This window comes from Bos indicus, chromosome 5, assembly GCF_029378745.1.
Source record: "Bos indicus isolate NIAB-ARS_2022 breed Sahiwal x Tharparkar chromosome 5, NIAB-ARS_B.indTharparkar_mat_pri_1.0, whole genome shotgun sequence".
In the NCBI taxonomy this organism is placed as follows: Eukaryota; Metazoa; Chordata; class Mammalia; order Artiodactyla; family Bovidae; genus Bos; species Bos indicus.
Genome location: NC_091764.1, coordinates 73,686,933 through 73,706,380, shown reverse-complemented (window position 1 = coordinate 73,706,380; position 19,448 = coordinate 73,686,933). Strand labels below are relative to the sequence as shown.

At 56.7% G+C, this 19,448-nt stretch overlaps 1 protein-coding gene across 1 annotated transcript; it reads right to left on the bottom strand.

Annotated features, from left to right (window-relative positions):
* Window positions 1-257: 257 nt before the first annotated feature.
* MCM5 (minichromosome maintenance complex component 5) lies at window positions 258-18,790 on the bottom strand. Its single transcript, XM_019961274.2, has 17 exons — window positions 18,679-18,790; window positions 18,256-18,430; window positions 16,767-16,893; window positions 16,544-16,672; window positions 13,904-14,076; window positions 12,893-13,048; window positions 11,124-11,290; window positions 10,555-10,726; window positions 9,451-9,562; window positions 7,948-8,091; window positions 7,558-7,623; window positions 7,148-7,324; window positions 6,403-6,515; window positions 4,579-4,707; window positions 3,463-3,605; window positions 1,478-1,605; window positions 258-523 (listed from the first exon to the last, which is right to left on the bottom strand). Exons 2-17 carry the CDS (start codon window positions 18,420-18,422, stop codon window positions 422-424), a joined length of 2,205 nt encoding a protein of 734 aa, XP_019816833.2. The 5' UTR covers window positions 18,423-18,430; window positions 18,679-18,790; the 3' UTR covers window positions 258-421.
* Window positions 18,791-19,448: the final 658 nt, after the last annotated feature.

The window sequence follows — 19,448 nt, the reverse complement described above, 5'->3', positions numbered from 1 at the left end:
ATGTACAGATGAAGAAACTGAGGTGCAGAACAGTTCAGTGAATCTGATGCAGAACCATAGCTCCTAACCACACATTAGCTGCTGGGGAGCAGCTTCGGGCTCTCGTAAGCACCCTTATACTCTGGGTCTTGCTGATTCTTACCAGCGCACATAGCACGCGCCCTGCCCAGAGCCCAAGGGGCACAGGCAAGTCAGAAACCCAGGTCTGCCAGGCTCCAAAGCCTGTCCTTGCAACCCGGTGCAGAAGCCCACAGATATCCACAAACACACCATGTCTTTATTACTTCTATAAATTTCCAAAAGCACATTTCCTGGATCTGCAGCCAGGGCAGACACCAGAGGCGGTGAGGCAGGGGGCGGTGGGGTCCCTCCGTCCAGAGTGCGAGGGTGGCTGGAGGCGGTGGCGGCGGCGACTGCAGGCTCACTTGAGGCGGTAGAGGACCTTGCGCTGCATGCGGTGTTGGATCTCGCCCCGCCGCAGCATGAGCTGCAGGACCTTGTGGATGGCGTGCTCCGGGTATTTCTGCGGGACACAGGGCAGGGTGAGAGGCGTGCCCCCAGACACCCCACGGTTCAGGAGCCCAGGCACCCCCTGCTCATGGGACTTTCCAGCCTTCACAACCTACCACTTTGCATTCTAAACGGGCTTGCCTGTCCTAGGCACCTACTACCTACCAAGCTTTGTTCTAAATCTTCACGTACTTAAACTCATTCCACCCCTCAACATCCCCGAGCAGCTGGTACGTGATCACTTTACATTTTACAGGGGAGGAAACGAAGGCACAGAGAGGCTAAGTCACTTACTACTTGCTCCATGGACTGGAGCCCAGCAGGCTCCTCTGTCCATGGGATTTCCCAGCAATACTGGAGTGGGTTGCCATTTCCTCCTCCAGGGGCTCTTCCCATCCCAGGGATTGAACCGAGGTCTCCTGAGTCTCCCTGCACTGGTAGGCGGATTCTTTACCACTCCTGACATCCCCGAACTCCTCCAAGTCTTGGTCTGCTCACCCTTCGAATGGGTGGGGTACCACCTACCACATAAACTGCCCTAAAGATGAAGAGGAGATGACATACACGAAAGGGAGCTGAGCCCAGAAACTAGACTGTCCATGTGACTTCAAAGATGGTGACAAGTTCCCCACAGATTCTAGAAGGCTAAGGCCCTTCCACCATCTATGGGATCAAGAGCTCTGTCCCCAGCGGGCTGGAAGGCTCACCCTCTGGTTCTGCACCCCCAACCCCACAAAGGGCAGGGAAGGAGGGGAAGGGAGAGACAAAGGGCTGGGGGAGCCTGGGAGGTCCCAGCAGAACCTCAGACCCCTGTCCTCTCCCTTTAATGCGACAGAGAAAGTCGCAAAGGGAGAGCGCTGGGGACAGGCCTGGGCCTAGAAACAGCCACCCCTACCCCACCCCAAGCCTGCCTGCTGAGCGCAGGGCACGGTACAGGGTGGGTGGGAACCCGGCCCTGGAGGCCCACCTGCTTGGTGAAGTCCTGGATGATGCTGTGCTCAGACACCTGGGAGCCGATGGCAAAGCGGCGCTTGAGCTGCTTCTCGATGCGGCTCAGCAGCTCCTGGTCCTCCTGGCTGGAGAAGCCTTCCACCCCTGTGGGTGCGAGGAGGGAGGCGGGTCAGCGGGTGGGGACCTCAGTCTGCCCACAGCGGGGAAGAGCCAGCCAGTCCCCGAAGAGAACATGAGAGGAAGACAGAGGGGGAGCCTGGGGACAGCCAAGGCCTGAGCGAGACGACGGACAGAGGCCTGGAGTCAAGGACAGGGCAGGCATGAGCAGAAGGATGCTGCAGGCAGAGGGAACAGCAGGTGCAAAGATTCAGAGGTGGGAAACATGCCCACTTCATTCAAAATCTAGTCGTAGGGCCAGGGACAGGGCCAGAGTGGGGGCCACATGGGGGCCAGGTCCCACAGGCTAGAGGGCACAGCCCAAGTTTTCCTGATTCTGGTGAGTGGAGCAGCCACTGGAAGGCTGTGAGGAGGGCCTCGAGCTGAGGACAGCACCTGGGCCCCAGGTGGCTAGACAAGTCAGGAAGACTTCCTGGAGGCAGCTACATCAGAATGCAAAGCTAGAGGGGACCCGCAGTGACCCAGGAGCATGCAGGCTGTCCTGAGACCACATCAGCGAGGCACCCCAAGCAGCCCTGGCAAGCAGCTCCTGATTTCCGACAACTGCTGGAAGGGGGTCTCCTCTGTTGACCCAGGCCTGCAGACGCCTTGGTGTTTCAGCTACAGAGAGGGGCGAGGTGGGAGGGGAGAAGCCGCTGAGAGGGACTTCAAGTTGAAATGAGTTCATGAGGCAAACTCTTATATAGCCTGCAAAGCCCAACTCTAATTACCCACCCCAAATCATACCCACTCTGTGCCCTCAAACATCCGAGGGAGCCCCCCATAACCAAATATCTCAGGGGACAGGAAGCCCCTCCAGGGCAGAGATTGAGTCGTCATCACCAAGGGGAGGGCAGAGGCAATCAGCCCCTACCCACTTCCCCGGCTCCAGCCACACTGGCCCTTGAACCTGTTGTCCCTGGGGTCTTGCCACTCAGCCCTTCCTCTACCCAGGGGCCCATCCCCACACTCCAGGGAGCCAGGTGTCTACTCATGCCCATCCCTGCTTCCTGCCACCTCCTGAGAGCCCATCCTGGGCCACCCGACGGGGACACAGCCCCGCCCCTCTCCAACACGCCTGACCTGCTGGAGTTCTCCCCTCTGCACTCCCGGCTCCCTGAGTTTGGCATGTCTGCCTCTGGTGTGTTTCCCCAGGAGAAAGGGGGCCTTGCAAGGTGGAACTCAAGAGATCTGCTTGCTCCTGCCCTCCTGGCACCTAAAATAGCCCGGCAGACACTAAGCCCTGTCTGCTGGCAAGGGAACACATTCGTCCCAGGGGAGCCTGGCACAGAGCTAACGCTCTGGGAAGTCCGCTCAGAGGCTTAGCCTGAAGCAGGCGGCAGGACTGATGGCAGCCTGACCCACGCTGGACTCAGGGTCAGGAGACCTGCACTCTAGCTGGGAGAACGGCGACCAACCTTGGGCACTGTGAACAGGCCTCTCTCGGTGTCAGTTTTCTCATCTCTAACAGGGGAAGGACTAAGCACCCAACCTGGCTTCTGGGGGCGGCTGTAAGTAAAACAGGGGAAGACCGTCGGAAGCGCTCAAACGGTTACAACTCAACAGGGCTGGTGAGTGCTGTTCTTAACCAATGATAAAACTGTGAGCCTTAATAATGGACTGGGCCTAAGAAGATTGTGCTCCAGGGTCTCCAGAGGCTGTTTTTCCCATCTTGGAACAAAATGGCTGGTGGGGGTGGGGACGGGGAGTGGGGGGTGGCTTCTTCGCAGGAGGAAGCACAGAGACCTCAGCAAGTGCAGAGAAGCAATCAGCACAGCAGGCATCCAGCATGAGCCCCACCCAGAGTCCACGGACCACCCGGCCTGTCTCCCCACACCTGCTCACCTGACAGGGTGCCAGACAAGGCGGCGTCCAGCGTGGACACCTGGAAGAGCCTCAGCGCCTCCTCCACGTCTGCCTCTGTGGCGAAAGGCTGCAGCTTCATCTTGCTGAGGGCCTCGGCGATGCGCACGATGGCCTCCAGCTGCCTGTGTGGGAGCAACGGGACGCCAGGGTGCACTCAGTCCATCGTCCCTCTTCTGTCCAGCCCCTTCACAGCGAAGGCTGCTGGTGGTCCCCGTGATCTATCTCTCTTAGTAACAGAACCCCAGCTTCTATTCCAGCACATGGTACCCAGCTACAAGACATTTCCCAGTCTCCATTGCATCCAGGTATGTCTGTGTGACTAAGATGTGGCCAGTATGTTTTCTGTCCAAACGTTTTATGGGAACTTTAGGAAGTGTCCTTAAAAAAAAGGCACTTCTTTTCCTCCCTCTCCTGCCACCTGGAATGCAGGGGTAATGACTGGAGTTCGAGCAGCCACACTGGACAATGAGAATAAAGGTGAGCCTGAAGGAGCGCAAATTGCTGCTGATGACTGAAGAACCATCACACGATCCTAGACTACCTGCCTTCAAACATTTTCACCTAAGGTGGAAATAAACTCCCAATTTACTTAAGTGACTTTATTTGGACCTTCCATTATATAGAGCAAAACCCACTTCTATCTAATCAGTGCCAGAAGCAGGATTCAAATGAGGTAGGTTTAAGCTCTTAGTCACTCAATTGGATAAACTCACCACAGTGAAGAGAGTTAACAACTAAGACAACTGAGGCCCAGAAAAGGAAAGCAATCTCTCAGCCGTCACACGGTGGGCAGGAGGCAAGGACCAGGTCTCCTGACTCCATCCCTGGACCTTCCCTCACCCTCAGGCTTCCCTAAAATGGGGGAAGCTAGACAGAATTCAGAAGAGAGGCTTCCAGATTTTCCCAACAGTAAACAAAGCAAAAGATACGGATAATTAGGGAGGCCACTGTTTTCACTCCTAAAGGAGTGGTCCCTGCCCAGCAGCCTGATCATGGCCAGCACCAGTGGTCAGCAGTGGGTCCCAGCCCCAGACTTGCAGGGCACACCATGCCCTGTAAGCCGAGGCCACGCATCAGCCCACCCAGCCCGCTCACCGGACGGTGATGGGGATACTGGAGCGCCGGTCGCTGTCCCTCTCGTGCTGACGGGCCCCGCTCCGCATGATGATATACCGATTCTTCAGCTTCTCTGCGGCCTCTGCTGATAGCCGGGGGCCACACTTCCTGCAGGACAGGGGTTGGGGAGAGCAGCTGCCATGAGAGTGGGAAGGAATCTTGGGGTACCCACCCTGGCCAGCCTCTGCTGGCTTGCAGACACAGTTTCTGGGCCCACCAGATGGCAGGCTCACAGCGGTGCTTCCCCCCAACACATTCAGGGGTGAGATGTGCAATGACACCCACGAGAGGCTCCTGGTGACTGCTGTCCAGGGGCTAGAAGCATGCCAGACTAGGGGGTGAGGGGCTGGAAGGGTTGCAGCGGGGGACATTTGGTCAGATCCACCTGCACTCTATCCCCTCCACCCCACAGCCCCGCCCCAAGCCAACTGACAGTCACTGGTTTAGGGGAACCTCAGATCACCTACTCCAGGGCTTCCCTGGTGGCTCAAATGGTAAAGAATCTGCCTGCAATGCAGGAGACCTGGGCTCGACCCCTGGGTTGGGAAGATCCCCTGGAGGAGGGCATGGCAACCCACTCCAGTATTCTTGCCTGGGGAATCCCATGGACAGAGGAACCTGGAGAGCTACTGTCCGTGGGGTCTCAGAGTTAGACATGACTGAGTGACCGAGCCCAGAGGGAGGGAGGAAACTCCCCAAGGCCCCCTGGGACCTGGCATCAAGGGAGAACAAAAATTCAGGGCTCTCAGACTCACACACAATGGCCCAAGCCTCCAAGGGTGGGGCCGTGAAGAGCTCAGAACCATGACGAAGACCCCGGTACCACTGGGCACTAGGGCACTGGGACAAAAGCGGTGAGGAGGCACCAATCCAGATGCAGGACTTCACCTCCCATCAGAAAGGTACTCCAAGAGCCCTCCACCCCGGGTTTTAGCTCCAGTAAGAGACAGCGGAGGTGCGTGTCCAGAACCTTGGTACAGGAGCCAAAAGCACAGCCTGTGGAGCCAGGCACCTGGGTTCAAATCCTGGCTCCACTAGCTCCTGCCTGCAAACTTAGACAAGTTACTTAACCTTTCCTCGCCTCAGCTTCCCCATCTGTAAAATGGGATAACAATTCGCCAACCTCACAGGTTTGGGGAGAGGGATAAAGTTCACTTATGTATATATAGTAATCAGAGTTTCCTGGTGGTCTAATGGTTAGGATTCAGTGCTTTCACTATTAGGGCCCAGGTTCAATCCCTGGTCAAGGAACTGAGATCTTGCAAGCTGTGCAGCGCTACCCAAGTTTTAAAAAATTTTTAAAAATGCTCAGAATAACACCTGGCACAGAATAATCACTATATGTATGACTACCATCGCTGGCAGTCTGTGAGAACAACAATATTTAAGGCTGCATCTGCTGTTCACTAAGTGTTTATTCGGCACAGGGCCGTGCCAAGAGCTCATGAGTCATCTTGTGTGATTCTTAGAAAAACCTGAGGGCACAACCACCCCAGGAAAGCGAGGCTCAGAGGTCAGCTGATTTGCCTAAGGCCACACAGTGGGGGCAGGCGCTACCAGAGACCATGTCCACAACGCATCCCCACACATCAGAGTCAAGGGTGCCTTCAAGACCATCTAAACCCTCCACCCTCATTTTAGAAACGGGGAAGCTTGAGGCCAAGAGCCACGGAGTGGGTGACTGTAGTGGGAGGAAGAAGCAGAGCTAAACCCTAAGGGCTCATCTCAGGTATCCTGAAAGGGATCTCCCCAACCAGGGAAGACTGGCAACCCCACGCCCGGGGGCCAGCGTCTGCGACTCACGCGCGGCAGTAGGCGATGAACTTCTTCAGCTTGGCCAGGTCAATCTCGCCCTCCACGGCCTGGGCCTGTGTCAATGCGCTCACATGCAGCGTGATGACGTGTTTGGCCAGCATCTGGGAGGCAGAGGGGACCCAGGGTCAGCCCACAGGCCTTTCCGAGCCAGGTCCCAACACAGAGCTGGAGCAGGAAGAGAGGGAGGGCTCCCAGGGCTAGAACCAGTGGAGAGGAGGTGGCCCTTCTTTCCTTGGGGGCTGTCAGCTGGTAAAACAACATCCAGAGCTCCCAGGGCCCTCCCTGCTGCCCTGAGGCGGGGCGAGGCTGCCGGAGAACAAAACTCCACCCAGGGAGGCCGAGGCAGAGGCAGACAACCCTGAGACCAGACCCAGCTGGGCCCTGCATCTCCAGGCTTGCCTGTAACACAAGCCCTTCTCTTGAGTTCCTCCAGAAAGACTAAACGGAACTGGGGTTCTAATACTTGCAATCAAGGGTCAACCCCCTTGTTCCACATACAAAGGAACGACGCCCAGGGAATGAGAGACCCCAAATCAAACCACATGTGGTCCACAGGAGAGGCCGGACCAGGAGCCCCCAGTGCAGTGTTTCTGGAGTCTGCAACCCACCTCCTTGGGGGCCACTGACAGGCTGATCTGGTAGCCAGGACTCTGGACCCTTGAAGCCCCTAGTCTGCCCACCCTTCCTCCGCCCGAGACCTGCAGGCCTGGGAGGAGCCCGGCGCCCTACGCACCACATCCCTCTCCTCATTGTGCTCGTCCTTGACGATGAAGATCATGTCGAAGCGGGACAGGATGGTGGGCATGAAGTCGATGTTGTCCTCCCCCTTTGTCTCATCCCAGCGGCCGAACACCGAGTTGGCAGCAGCCAAGACGGAGCAGCGGGAGTTGAGGGTGGTGGTGATGCCAGCCTGAGAGGGGAGTATGGGGGCAGCAGAGGAGAGAAATGAGAACTCGGGCTCACAGCCTTCTCAGGTCACACTCACACACACACACACACGATTCCAGGACCACTGCTGCAGTCAACAGAGGCCGGACGCTCAGGACAGCCTGAGGGTGGGGCCCGGGCCCAGCCCTCCCAGCGCCCGGGGCATGGCTGGGCCAGGTTGCTCTGTGGTGAGTGGGCCCCAGGGAGGGTGCTCACCTTGGCGATAGAGATGGTCTGCTGCTCCATGGCCTCATGAATTGCCACACGGTCATCCTCTCGCATCTGTGTGCAAGAGAGGAATGTCCACCAGCTCCAGGTGAGGGGGCTGGGGTGCAGCGGGAGCAGGACACCCTACAGGAGCTACTGTTCCTAAGTCCCTGCTCCGTGCCAGCCAACGGCAGGAACCAGGTCACCTCTAGTCACACGGGTAACGTGCAGGCTTGGCTCTTGTCTCCCCACTCTCTAGGCTCGGAGAGCTTTAGTTATGCCCCTATAGTGATGGGAGGTCTCTACGTCATCCAAGGGGGTTTCTGCCATTCACGCCCCCAGCCCACGGCCACCAGGTGCCACCAGCACTGAGCCACCCCCTCGCCCTGCCAGGCTCACCTTGTCAAACTCATCAATACAGACGACACCTCCGTCGGCCAGGACCATGGCCCCGCCCTCCATGATGAAGTTCCGGGACGAGGGGTCCCTCATCACCGAGGCTGTCAGCCCGGCGGCGCTGCTGCCTTTCCCAGACGTGTACACCTGGGGGAGGGCCACGGGAGGGTCAGGGCCCAACACAGCCCCCCAGGCTCTGACCCCGGTGAGTCAAGGGGCCTCCAGAGCTGGAGCTCGCCCAGGGTCACACATCACAGCGGGGTGCAGAGCACAGACAATCTCAGCGTTCCTCCTCTGATGGGGGGCCACCAGCCCCAGCTGGCCTGGAGGCTCTCCCCAGGGCTGTTCATATCCATCACTCACCTGAGCCCGACTGTCTCATGAATCAGCCTCCAGGAGCTGGGCTCACTGAGCAGTAAACTGAGGCTGAGAGAAGTGACACTCTCCCAGTAAGGTGAACTCCGGACTCTCCGAAAAGCTTCCCCACCCTGAGTCCCATCATCTTTGTAGAGACCTGAGAACTACATGCTGCCAAGGGGCCTTTGAACTGTGGCAAGTCCAAAGCAAGGTGTGCTTAAGTGTATGAAATACACAGGAATTTCAAAGTTAGTGCTAAAAAGAATACAAGGTACCTTATTCAGGTTCTCTTATTTAAACCACATGCTGAAATAATAACATTTTACCCAGCTTAAACAGAATTAAGATTGTGTACTTGTAAGCTCTGCTGCTGCTGCTAAGTCGCTTCAGTCATGTCTGACTCTCTGCGACCGCATAGACGGCAGCCCAACAGGCTCCCCCGTCCCTGGGATTCTCCAGGCAAGAACACTGGAGTGGGTTGCCATTTCCTTCTCCAATGCATGAAAGTGAAAAGTGAAAGTGAAGTCGCTCAGTCGTGTCTGACTCTTAGTGACCCCATGGACTGCAGCCCACCAGGCTCCTCCATCCATGGGATTTTCCAGGCAAGAGTACTAGAGTGGGGTGCCATTGCCTTCTCCTTTGTAAGCTCAGTCATGTCCAACTCTTTTGCAAGCCCACAGACTGTAGCCCACCAGGGTTCTCTGTGCATGGAATTTCCCAGTCAATACTGGAGTGGTTTGCCATTTCCTTCTCCAGGGGATCTCTCCAACCCAGGAATAGAACCTGTGTCTCCTGCATTAGCAGGGCGATTCTTGACCACTGAGCCATCTGGGAAGCCCATCACCGCTTCCTTTTGCTTTTCTAAGAGGCTACTAGGAAATGTACACTCCTCGAGGCTCACAGCTAGAGTCCACGTGTCTCCACCGGGCAGCACTGGCAGAGGACACCTGACCCACCCCACGTCTACCCAGAGGCCACGCTTCCCCCCATGAGACCACACAGCCATCCTCACCCCACTCCGATCCCCCAGATGTGCTGATCACCACACAGGGGACCCGGCTGACCGGACACTCTCTCCCCTGTGGCCCCTCCTGCAGCTTTATCCCTGTGGGGAAGCCAGGGCAGGCAGAGGTCATCCGGGACACTTACCCCAATGGGTGAGCACTTCTCCACGAACTTCAGCAGCTGGGACTTGGCTGTCCCCGGGTCCCCCAGCATCAACAGGTTGATGTCTCCTCGGCGAGTGAGGCCATCTGGGAGCCTAGGGAGATGGGCAGGAAGGCCAGGTGAGCAAGAGGAGAATCCAGCGAGGGCTGGCTGGTCACAGCGGTCTGGCTATCACTCCCATCCCACCACGTCATGAGCCCTGGAGTAGGTGGGAGGTGGGGGCTCTGGCCTGAGAGCCACATTCCTAGCCAGCTCTATCTCCTAGCCTCCTCTGCGGTGACCTGCCACCCAGGAAGGGGAGGGTCAAAGGAAAATGACACCAAGAGCTGGGCTCGGGCACACACAGACAGCATCTGATAAACACGTGCCCCAGCTGGAGAGATGGGACCTGCCAGCGTGCTGCTGGTGGTACCGTGGAGCAGACACCAAGAGGGCAGGCTCCAGGCCAGGACACGTGCCTGTTAGCAGTCTCTTTAATGCTCTATGCCTCAGTTTCCTCATCTATGAAATGGGCTCAACCATAGCTTTCTCATAGGGCTAACTTGAGAACTGGGTTGCAAATATATGAAAACATTCAGAAGACTGTCTGGCACATGATAAGAACTCAGTAACTGGTAGCTGCCAGTAACATTATCACTCTCTTTATCTCTACTGTTTCAGAATCTCAAAAGGACACACAATGTCCCCTGAGTGTTAGGCTTCCATCTGTTGTATTTATATGGACATCTGGGTACAAAGGGGTGGTGTCTCTTGCCTAAAATTGCACAGTAAGTAAGTAGTTATCAGAGATTTAATCCCCGGTCTCCAGACTCCACGCCCAGAGCTCTCTCTACTACATCTGCCAGGTCCCCCAAATTGCCCCACCAACCCAGGGTCGGGGGGACTGCTCTGCAGGGAGGGCATGGATCGGCCCCCCACCAGCTGACAGCAACCCTGGGAGGTGGGAAGAGTGCCTGAGAGTAGGAGGCGGGACTGAAGGTCCCGGGCAGATGGAAAGAGTATTCCCGTCCTACCCATCCAACAGCTGCCCTGCTGTGGGCAAGTCACCCGTCCTCTCCCTGGACCTGGGAAGGCTTGGACCCCCACCTCTTTCGGGAGCCCCCGAAGAGCAGGCAGGCGATGGCCTTCTTCATGTCGGTGCCCCCGAAGATGGAGGGGGCAATGCTCTTGGAGATGAGCTCGTAGATGTTGGGGAGGGCGGCCAGCCGCCGGAACTCCTCCTCCTCCTGCGGGGTCATGGCACCAGCAAAGGTGCGGCCTGGGAGGGCAGAGGGGGCACGGGTGCATGAGGGCCCACCCTCCCAGCCCCGGGCCTCCCAGTGGGCAAGGCCCTCAGAGCCTGGCAGCATAAGCATCAGTCTGAGCACAGACAGACCCCACCTCTCGCCTGAGGGCTGGGCCTGTGTGCTGCAGGCTCCAGTGAGCAAGGGGAGGACCTGGAAGGGAGGTGAGGAGTAGAGGCCAGATCAGAGGGGCCCTCAGAGACCACCAGGATGTCTTCTACCTTGCTGAGGGCAGTGACAGGTATCTTTGGTTATGAAAGCACTGCTCTCCCTGGCTGCCGTGCGGAACAGAGTGTAGGGGCGGGGGTGTAGACAGGGGGAGTAGGAGAGGCCTGGGGAGGGACAAGGGGAGTTGGCCCAAAGCCCACTCACCAGAGCCATCTGTGTCCACCTGGATGCCCAAGACCCGGATGTAGGCACTCCGGATGCCCACACCCACTCTGTCGCGGCCCCTGTTGGAGGTCAGGCCAAACTTCTTGATGGAGTAGATGCCCATGATGGTGACCCTGTTCCCAGGGACGACCTTGTCACACAGGTACCTAAGAGGAGGGTGGGGAGGAAGGAGGAAGAAGGTGAGTCTGGTGGGGGCAGGAGTCCCTGGCTCCCACCATCCCGTCACGCTCGCTGTTCACCTCAGCATCTCTACAGGAGAATTCACGAGCTGATCTGGCTCTAGCCGCCACTCTGCCCCAGGGTTCTCACCCTCTCACCACGACCCAGCCCACGTTTGGACGGCATAGCTGCTGGGAGGAGGACAATCCTTGGTCATGGCAGCGGCCTGACTGGGTAGGGTCAGAAGGCCCACCCCCAGCTCCTCAGGTTCCCCATGTCCACCTGGCCTGCTGTCAGAAGCACTGCAAGGCTCCCCTCAGCCATCGCAGGGGAAGCCTTCCTCCTGATGCCCTCCCAGCCTCCCTGCAACGGCCACTCCCCATTTTTGCCTCTTCACAGCTCCACGAAGCTCAGGCAAGTCATTTTGCACCTGGATTTTAATCTCCTCTTTAAGAAAAAAAAATACTGCAACAAGGAAGTCTCCAAGGCCCTCCGGCCAGAACTGTGCTCCAATGCCACGTGGACAGGATGCTGGGGCACGTATTCATACCCTGCCACTTACAAGCCGTGTGACCTCAAAGAAGTCACTGCACCTCTCTGACCCTGGAGGGCTTTGATGAAGTGATCTGACCTGCTGGGTTACTGTGGGATCAAGTGAGGTACCAGACCCAGAAGGGCATTAGGCAAAATAGAGTCCCATTCCTATAGGACCCTCACTGTCACTGTTAACATTCTGGGACTCCTCTCTTCCCAGATCCCACTTCTTCAGCTTTAAATCTAACCCCAGACTGCACAAGTAATCTAACACCAAATACTTAATCTGTATGAAGGAACTGTAGTAAACACTTCACGTGCATTTTCTACTTTAAATCTCCCAGCAGTGATGAGAGATTAAGGCCCGTCACTGTCCCCATTTTCCTGGTGAGGAGACTGAGGCTCAGTGAGCTCACGTCACCTGCTCAGCAGTCTGACCTCTACACCTTCCACTGTCCCTGAAGGAGCAACAACCTGTGGATCCCCTCGTCCGAAAAGCGACTGCACAGACTACCTGCTTGAGGTATCAGGGTGCGTGAGCCCAGGCGAAGAAGCCCTGTCCATATCTCCACGCCATCCTCCGAGGTCTCTGGAAGGGGACCAGGCCAGCCCAGCACCCTCTCCACACTTTCCGATTACCCAGAAACATCCAAAAAGAATCTTAACAGAAAGCCCAGGGTGGGCCTCAGCCTGGGAAGAGGGTCCTCCCCACCCTGCCGTTGGCCGACCAGCTGTGCCACCTCAGGCCTCCTGGTTCTAAGAGCACCAGGGAGACTCTGCAGGAAGAATGCAGGCAGCAGAAGCCAGACCCCTCCACTCAGGGAGCTGGTCACACGTGAGACTGACCCGCCCCTGCAGAATACTGGAGACGAGGGGAAGAAAAGCCTGGAGGAAGCACCAGGCACAGAGCAAGTTTCCATAATTAGCCCTGTTCCCTGCTCCCTACTGCACTCGGGGTCCACATATGGCCCCTGACTCAGGGGCGGGAGGCATGGCCAGCCAGCCTGCTCACAGCCCTGATCCCGTGTCGGTGGCACAGCCAGGGGCCCGCTCACCGGTCACAGTAGAGCTGCATGTGCCGGGGCATCTCCCCGTGCGGCACGGCGTCCGGCAGCTCCTGCAGCTTCAGGGTCTGGAAGTCCACGCACTTGCACTTGTCTGGCATGATGAAGTACGGGTCCAGTGGACACTTGGGGCGCCCAGCCTGATCCCTGTAAGAAGAGAGGAGAAAAGAGTCACCAGAGCTACCCCCAGAGCCCCAAGCCCAGGGAACCCATCATACAAGTCAGCGACAAGCCTGGCCAGTGGCAAGTTCAGGGTCTCCAGGAAAAGCTCAGGGAAGGTGCTAGAGGACGGCAGCTCGGCGGGTGGAATATATGGGGTTAGGGTTGGGGAGGCCTGCTTGGAACCTGCCTCTCCCATTAACCCGTGTTAGACAGCCACATGGGGGTGTCTGGCAGGCAGCCAGACTGGAGTCTGGGGTTCAGTGGAAACACACATCTGCATATCCTCTGCACTCAGGGTACTCAAAAACCCAGATCAAAAAGGAATTAAGTGTAGAAAAGAGAAGTGTGGCTAAGCCTGAGATTAGGAAGCACAGGGGAACCAGCAGCCAGAAAGGGTGAGGGCCCTGAAGATCAGGGTCTGCAATCATGTTCTGAAAGAAGCCAGAGACACATATTTTCTGTCTGTGGGCCACGAGGCCACAGGCAACCAGCCATAGGCCACATGTAAACCAAGGAGCCTGGCATGTTCCTGGGTCTCTGCCCCAGACCTGCCCCAGCGAGCCAGGGTTTAAAGATTCCAGGTGGACTCCCCACCCCAGCCCCCTGCACAGCTGCCTGGGTTCCCTGGAGGGACAGAACTCACCACCACAGAGGGGCAGGGGGACACCACCCTGTTCTCAACCCCAGGATCCAGGACGTCCGCTTGGGCCTACGCCCATAGGGCACGCCGCGGCGCCAGCCCCTCCCGGCTGCAGGGCTTCCTCCTCATCCTTTACACCTCTGCTCAGACATCTCCCCGTCACCCCCCAGGGTGCCACAGGGCCCGCGAAGCCCACTCACGTGTTGCACTTCCGGGGCAGGGCATAGCCCTCCAGGCCGGGGCGCATGGCGATGTTGGTGAGCGTGCTGTGGCAGCTGCGACACTGGATGGAGATGCGGGTGGCCTTGGCGCGGACCCCCGAGGCTGCGATCACGATGCCCGGGATCTTCACCAGGTGTGACATTGTGTCCGACTGCAACAGAGCCGCAGGGAGGGGGCTGGGTGAGGGGAGCCAGGGACCCCGAGATCACGCATCAAGAATCTCTTCTATTCTAATGTCTGCTCAAGTATTTAGGCATAAAGTGCCATGTCTGTGATTTACTTTAAAATCCTTCAGCAGAAAAAAGGAGAAAGGAAGTAAGGCAAAATATTAACAGCTGTTAAACCCAGATGGAGGCAGATGGGGTCATTACACTATTCTCGCTACTCTTTAAAATATATATATTTATTTATTTGGTAGTGCCTGGTCTTAATTGTGGCACTTAGTGTATATATACATAAATATATGTGTGTTTGTGTATATATATATATATTTAATTGCAGCATGTGGGATCTAGTTTCCTGATCAGGGATTGAAGCCCGGTCCCCTGCATTGGAAGCAGAGTCTTAGTCACTGGGCCATCAGGGATGCCCCTCTCACTACTTTTGTGTGTGATATTTTTATAATAAAAAGCAAAATAAAACAAGAAAAGTTCCTTTTATCATCATCTTTTCTTCCTATTTTCAGCAGGTGTTCTGGGACAGGCAGGTAGGCTATGGGTTCCAGCTGATGCCCCCTCTGAAGCCAGGGGGGTGGAGAGGGGAGAAGGAAGGAGGCTGACCCTCTCTGGTGATTGAGACCAGGGGCACACGTGCCCAGGGGACCCCAGAACTGCTGACACCCACCTCAGAGCTTGCTTCTGGAAAACACTCTATAGAGTGCAGGGATCTGAGCCCCCAGGATTGTAAAGGACTGGGGCTGCCTCAGCCCCGAGGCCACCCTGACGAGTGATCCTTCTAGAGAGGGCTTCTCCTCTGCCACAGAACGCCCACCCAAGCAGGCCAGTCACTGGGTTTTCCAATGGGGCTGAGAAGAGGAAATCTGTTCAAGTGGGGCTGAGGTTTGCTTTTCTGAGGGAACAGCTGCCCCACAAAACAAGCCCAAATCCGCCTCCATGGACAGGCAGACATGATGCTCGGTTTCGTTTCAAGTGCGGGCCCGCCTGCGCCTCCCCCCTCACCCCCCTAGGCTGGTGCAGCGCACAGACACAAAGCTAGCTCACGCCACAGCTTCACGAGCCCGCAGCCTGGCCCTGCTCCTGTAACAGACGTGCCACGGTGCCAACCAAGGAAGGTCTGGTGGGGACCTGAACTGCGCAGCGGGACATGAGGGCTGCAGCAAAAGCCAGTGCGTGGCCTTTTGGTGGCACAACCTGGGCCCAGAGCTCACCAGGCACAGGCGCGCGCATCCTTGCATCTGCTTCTCACAACCACCTTCTGACAGAAAAACCAACGTTCGACCCTCATGTCCTCCTCAGGAAACTCCCCTGGGTCCCACTCCTGCCCGCTTTATAAATTCTCCTTTCACTTGGCAGCCAGAGGAAGCTTTTAAAGTCGGAATCAGCCCATCCTCCTACGTAGCTCTCAATCCGAACTCCTTTCCATAGCAGCTAAGGCCCTGGCCATCTGGCTCTCCACTCGCTCCCTCCGCTCCTCTCCCCTGCCCTTACTCCCTGGGGTCCAGCCACAGCAGCTGCCATCTGCCCCATGTCTGGCCCTTGGAATGGCTGCTCTCCCCACCCCAGTGCCTTTGCACCTGCCTTTCCTTGAGCCCGGAACACTCCCCCCTTGAGCTGTCACAGGGTCATACATCCCTCAGACTCGTGCCAACACCACTGCTTCAGAGAAGCCTTCTCCAACCGCCACCCAGCCCCTCACGTTGATCCCGTTTCTTCTTCTTCGTGGCTCATGTCCTGGGACCTGAAACCAGCTCAAGTGCTCCTTGTCTGTTTCTCTCACTATAAGCTCCACAGAACCAGGAACCTACCGTCTACAGTGAAAGTCGAACCCAGCATCCGGTGTGAGGCAGCCACTCAGAAAGTGTTTGCTGGGTGGCAGACTGGCCCTACCCAGCTTTCCCGTGGCCCCATCACTCTCCAGTCACACTGAGTGTCCTTCCCTCAGCCTGGTACACGCCCTGGCCCCTCACCTTGCAAGCTTTACACTAGCTATGCCCTGCCCTCCTCTCCCCACCCCGTGTGCCCTCCCAGCTGTTTGCACGCTGCTCGTTCTCACCCACAGGTCTCCACTCGGATGTCCCCTCTGGAAAGCAGCCTTCTCTATCTTTTCCAGAGGGGCCCTATGCGTTCTCATCACTTTCCAATTTCTCCCATTGCTCTCACAGTCACCTACAGTTATTGTGGTGATGTTAACCATTTATCCAGTCTCCCAGGGAAAGAAGCTTGTCCTTGAGTTCACTACTGCTCCTCCAGGACCCAACTCATGTCCTGCCCACAGAAGGAGCTCAGCAAACATTTGTCCAAGGAGCTAATTTTCCAGAGGCAGAAACAGGCTCAGAAAAGTTGAATGAGTTGCTCAGGGTCGCACAGCTGGCACTCAGGTCTCTCTCCAAAACCCCTCCACGCACACAGCCACCACCGCCACCCTCCGAGAGGACCCACCTTCAGGCTACGGATGCTGGACGGGCTGGCATCCGACTTGAGCATGACCTGGATGTCCTGGAGTACCTCGTCACCAGCAGGCCGCGGCCGGGTCACCTCATCAGCCACCTCCTTGGCAGCTTCTTCCAGCTGGAGATGGGGAGGGGACAGGCTGTGAGTGACCAGAGCGGGGCCAGCCCTGGGAGTTCCAGGGCAAGGGTTCCGGGGCAGGGGTCCCACTCACCAGCTGCAAGTGTTCGGCTGGCTGCTTGTACAAGTAGTCAGCCAGCTCCTCGTCGAAGCTGGCCAGGTCCTCCATCTCCACCTCGATCCAGTACTCCCCCAGGTTATAATGCCGCTTGAGTTCATCCCTGGAGTAGGTGCAGGGACAGGCACAGATTAGAGAAGGCAATACTGGCAGAGGCGCACCCACACCCTGAGTCTGCCTACACCACTAGCTTCCCAAACACATTGAGCTCCAGGTGGATCTGCTATAACCCAGCAAACCATCTGCTCCCCCCTCCACAGAAGCATCTTTCAAAGCAAGCTCCATGGAAGCAGTCCAAGTCATTATCAAAGAACAGTTCAAAGTTCACACACAAGTCTGGGAGACTCTCACTGCAAACCAGTCCTTTCACTGGACTCCCTGGAGCCTTTAACCCTCTCTCAGATACTAACAAGGCACACAGCTGGAACCTGGCAATGAAAGGCAGCAGAGACCATGCCTGTCTTATCAACCACCAGACTCTTTTTAAGAGCATCCCGTGAGACTATTATCCCCAAAACACTTTTGGGGGCCACTGACCTCCTCAGCCTCATCCCTTTCTACCTTATGTCCAGAGCCACATAAACAGCCAGTCTGGCTCTGAGAGCCCCTTGTTGTAAGAGGCCACCCCATACTGCCCATGCATGCACCTCCTGCTATCAGAAATGCCTTCCACACCAGATACTCTTCTCTCAGCTCTAGATCACCAGAAGCCTCCCCTAACTCCTCTTGTACACTCCTCCTTTGAGGCAATCATCACCTTGTAATTTACGTGGACATGCCTATGCCTCAGTCCCACTGATTCAAAAGCTCCTCGAGGGCAAGTAGTATGAATCTTTTCATCTTTGTACCCTAGGGTTTGGCACACAGATGGTCAGTGTCAGCTGGTGCATGAATAAATAGAAGCAGGAGTGGCTATGCCCATTTTACTGATGAAGAAACTGAGGCTCAGAGAGACTGTCACTTGGAAGTCACTGAGCTAATAATGCATCAGGCCCAAGTTTGGACCTGCAAATCCATGCTGTCTGCATTTAAGGGCCTACAGGATTTGGTGGGATGTCACCATTGTATAATGACTAGGAGCAGGGGCTTTGCCCAGCTCATTCAGTGCTGCAGCTCACCACCTAGAACAGTGGCTGGCATGCAGCAGGTGCTCAGTCAATAGAAGCTGACTGAGTGGAAGGAATGAATGAGTGAGCAAGTAAGGTAAAGCATAACTACCATCTCCAGAGAACTGAAGATAACTCGCTTCACAAAGTATTGCAGGCATAACATAGAAGGACTGTAAGAAACAGATGAATAAAAGCAAATCCTGGGAAAAGAACCAAAGGGCCCAGGTGACTCACTCAAAAGTTAACTTCAGATATGAAATGTACAAAACCAAACGCCACGAGGGTGCGGGCCCCAGCGAGTGGAACGTAGCACCGCTGGGACCGCATCTCCTCTCTTGTCCCGCTCCGGCACGCACCTGTACTTGAAAGTGAAGCCGGTACGGTCGGTGCCCACCCGGTACTGCCGCAGGAACTCCTTAAAGCGCCTCTGCAGCTGCGATTTGCGGGCCTGCCCCTCATCGGCCGCGTTGTCGCCCCCGAAGCTGTCACTGTAGAAAATGCCGGGGTCGTCGAAGCCCGACATGACTGCACCTGACGCGGAACAAGGAGATGGAGTAGACTGAAGGGCAGATGGGGGCGTGCGGCGTCCCCTCCGACACGCAGGTCCTCGGCTCCGAATGCAAGGCAGACGTGAGCCCTGTTCCGCCTCCCAGACCTCGACCAAAGCTCTCCCATGAGATACCCCTGTCCAGCCCTACTGCGCCCCAAATGCAGACGCCGGCCGTCTCCCGGGGGGGGCTGGCTCCGAGGGGCCCACTCCCCAGCTCCGCCAGCCTCACCTCTGCCTTCCCGCGCTCCCCGGAACCGCAGACACAAGAGCCCCCACAGTCCACTGCAGCGTTTCGCGGGAAAAACCAGATGCAGCGTTTGGACGCCGCGGCAGCTGCGCCCTCATTGGTTCGCCGAGACCCCGAGGCCAGCGATTGGGCCGCTCTGCGCCTGAGGGTCCCGCCTCCAAAGAAACTGCTGAAGGGGATTGGCTGCAGGGCGCAGGACGTCGGGATACCCTCCTTCCGGGCTCCATTTTGCTTGCGGGACAATTTGGCGCGAAACTGACCCGGAGGAAGCGGCGGGGCGGAGCGCAAAGATGGCGGAGGGGAGGACGTTAATGTGTACTCGTCTTAAGCCTTTTTCAGGAGGAAATGACCCCTTTCCGACCACGGGCGGAAGAAGCTATAGGTACCTGAGAAGTACTTGCTTCTCAAGGTGTAGTCACTTGCTGGGTGTGAGCCTGCTGTCCCCTAGCGTCTGGAGGGGGCGCTGCCCTCCTGCCCTCCCAGCTCTCACGCCTAAACAAGTTGGGGATTAATTAGAAATAATCCACCTGTGGTCTCCTTAACGCCTCTAGGACTAAAGGGGACTCCAGGAATGTTTTCTTAGGCCCAAATGGTGTTTTATGTTTTTGTTTTTTAAGTTGTAGAAGAGTTTTTATTATCTGGCAATGCTTAAAATTTGCAAAAATTCACGACCAGATTCCTAGTCTAGGTTACAAAAACGGGAAGATCCAGCAAAACCTGACGGATTCTCAAGCGGCAGCAAGGACTGCATA